Source organism: Triticum aestivum, chromosome 2B, assembly GCF_018294505.1.
Source record: "Triticum aestivum cultivar Chinese Spring chromosome 2B, IWGSC CS RefSeq v2.1, whole genome shotgun sequence".
Lineage (NCBI taxonomy): Eukaryota > Viridiplantae > Streptophyta > Magnoliopsida > Poales > Poaceae > Triticum > Triticum aestivum.
Window position 1 is genome coordinate 452324488 of NC_057798.1, and position 2596 is coordinate 452327083.

The 2596-nt window shown below is 46.1% G+C and overlaps 1 protein-coding gene across 1 annotated transcript; it reads right to left on the reverse strand.

The window, feature by feature from the left end:
* Positions 1 to 243: 243 nt before the first annotated feature.
* LOC123041373 (CEN-like protein 2) lies at positions 244 to 2105 on the reverse strand. The gene is made up of 4 exons (XM_044463994.1): positions 1779 to 2105; positions 1619 to 1680; positions 1282 to 1322; positions 244 to 1193 (listed from the first exon to the last, which is right to left on the reverse strand). The coding sequence occupies exons 1-4, from the start codon at positions 1977 to 1979 to the stop codon at positions 976 to 978; spliced, it is 522 nt and encodes a 173-aa protein (XP_044319929.1). The 5' UTR covers positions 1980 to 2105; the 3' UTR covers positions 244 to 975.
* Positions 2106 to 2596: the final 491 nt, after the last annotated feature.

Here is a 2596-nt window from a genome sequence, read left to right on the forward strand (position 1 = left end):
GCTGGTGGGCGCAGTGGTCGCGAGGCTTCTTCGTTTTTGTTGATCCGCCATTATCGGCATTTGTTTCTTTGTTCTTTCTCTGTCTTTTCTTTTGGGCGTGACTGTGCTGCTTCCGCCCCAGCCCCTATCCCTGTATGGTTCGGTTGGTTGCTTTATATACAAAGCGGGGGGAAATCTTTTTCGGCAATATTGCCAAATCGACCAAAAGGGTCACCCAAATGATGGGGAAAGGGGGTCAAGAACTGATGCCTCTTCTCATCAGCAGCCATTTTAACATTATAAAAACACCCACACATAGTAGATACGGCAAAACCTAACATATTACACACAATCGAGGCATATACATAGCAATGCATGTCTTGTCATACAGAAAAGTTTGGAGCAGATGGAGAGATAATGGTTACAACCTAGCTACATAGCAGGTTTGAAGGATCGGGTACAAGCTGGTACACTGCAAGCTATAAGCTGCAGTGAGCTAGCAGCGACACATGCATGCACGCACATGACAAAATAGTAGGTTACTACTAGTGGCTGGGCCATGGCCATTGTCTTTTCCTCCTTCCACTACCAGACATGTCGACGGTCTTCAGCTATCAATCTGCTTCCAAAGTCCCAGTCAACACTAGTATGCATCGATCTCTCAGCCCCCAACTGTGTTGCCACTTGCCAGCACACTGCATCGTGGACGCATATAACCTTCGTCTCCACAAATAGGAGCTGAATCAAATTCACACTAGTGGTAGATGTAGGTTGCACGTACACTGGTTCACAGATCAACTAGTAACTAAATTGACCGAAGAAAAAACTGAACAGTAGAAAGACTACTGGAAACAGCACACACAAGACGCTCACAAGCAAACTCTTATTGGTTGGAGATATATGTAGATGGTAGCTAATGGTAGCTATAGGTTGATCCATAGGCTTGTTGCATGCGCCATGCATGCAAGAGAAGAAGGGTTGGGCTGATTGTTTCCGTCAGCGGCGGCGTGCCGCTGTCTCCCGCTGCGCGTTGAAGTAGACGGCAGCGACCGGGAGGCCAAGGTCGTTCTCGTCAGCGAAGCGGCGCGTGTTGAAGTAGTCCCTGGTGGAGGGAGGGTTCATGGACTGCCGCTTCTTCTGTTGGAACAGCACGAAGGTGAACCTGTGAATGCCAATGTTGGGCTTGGGGCTCTCGTAGCTCACCACCTCCCTTCCTGCATGCATTCATGTGTTTATTCAGAGAAATTAAGGATGGGGCCAATCAGCAAAAGCTAAAGCAAGTCATGCATGAAAAGGACTTACCAAAAGAAGCATCTGTGGTGCCAGGAATATCATTGACGATCCTGCATACACAAGTCAGAATCTGATCAAGCATGTTTTTATGCATAGCTGGTCATATAAATCTGACTGTTTATATTCACTAAACAAAAACTGTCAAGTTTTATGTCCATAGGAAAGCTCCTAATTGATCACCAGATAAATTAATTTGGTCTTAAACATGTAGCTCACTTGGACTGATATGTATGTCTTTCACGTTATAGAGATTTTTCCATGTTATGCTGAGCTTATTGGTCTTTATAGTCATGATCAGGCTTTTTGATTGCTCGAGTACTGTAAACTAGCTTGGGTTAGTAATTACCAGTGGAGATGCTCCCTCAGGTATGGATCACTAGGCCCTGGCACATCTGGGTCCGTCATGACCTGAAGAGCGACAACACCCAGTTATCAGCTGGATGTTACACTAGCTAGCTTTGTGTACAGATGAGATGGCCGGAGAGGAGAGGAGAGGAGGGGCAAACCAGAGTGAAGAAGGATCTCATGTCGCCGCCCTGGACCTCAATGCGTGGCTTGGACACGACCGCCGACGGGAAGAACTCGTGGCCATTGAACACCTGCTTGTTGGAGCTGTAGGTCACCGTCATCTTCACTGTGGGGTTAAAGTTGTCGATGACCTCCCCGATGACCTTTCCAACGACGAGAGGCTCCAGCACCCTAGCCATGGCTAGCTACCTAGCTTGAACTGAAAAGTTGGTGATGATCGATGACAGATATCTACAGCCGGCAGGGTAGCTAGTAGAAGCACGAGAGGAATGAGGTAGTATAACCTGATGGTTGGTGTTGAGGTTGGGTGGCGTAGAGGCTCTATTTATAGCTGTGGAGAGCCGCGAGCTGAGTGAGCTGTGTGTGAGGAGGGTGAAGTTTTAAAGCTAGATTATCACTAGGTGATGTTTGATTATTCCGTCCTTGCGCACTATAAAACTGGGGCATACACCTTAAAAGGTTTCAAACCTGAAAACTAGCATAAGTCTGTATATTTGTGATAGGTGGGTTATGGAGGAAGTTTGTTCGAGTTAATAATGCACAGAATCCCCACATTTGGTAAAAGAAGAAAGCCTTATTGCCATGTATGCGCCTACAAAGTCCCAAGCTGAGGTAGATCAATTGTACCATACAAGTTCCCGAAACAGTTCATTGATCCTTCCGCAGCACATATTTAGAAGCCGCACTGTTTGAGCGCATTGACAATTGCTTAAAGGCCTTTTTCAAAATTGTCTTAGTGATGATTGAGTATGGCCTACACCATTAAGTCTAATACTATGTATTTATATCTATGTCA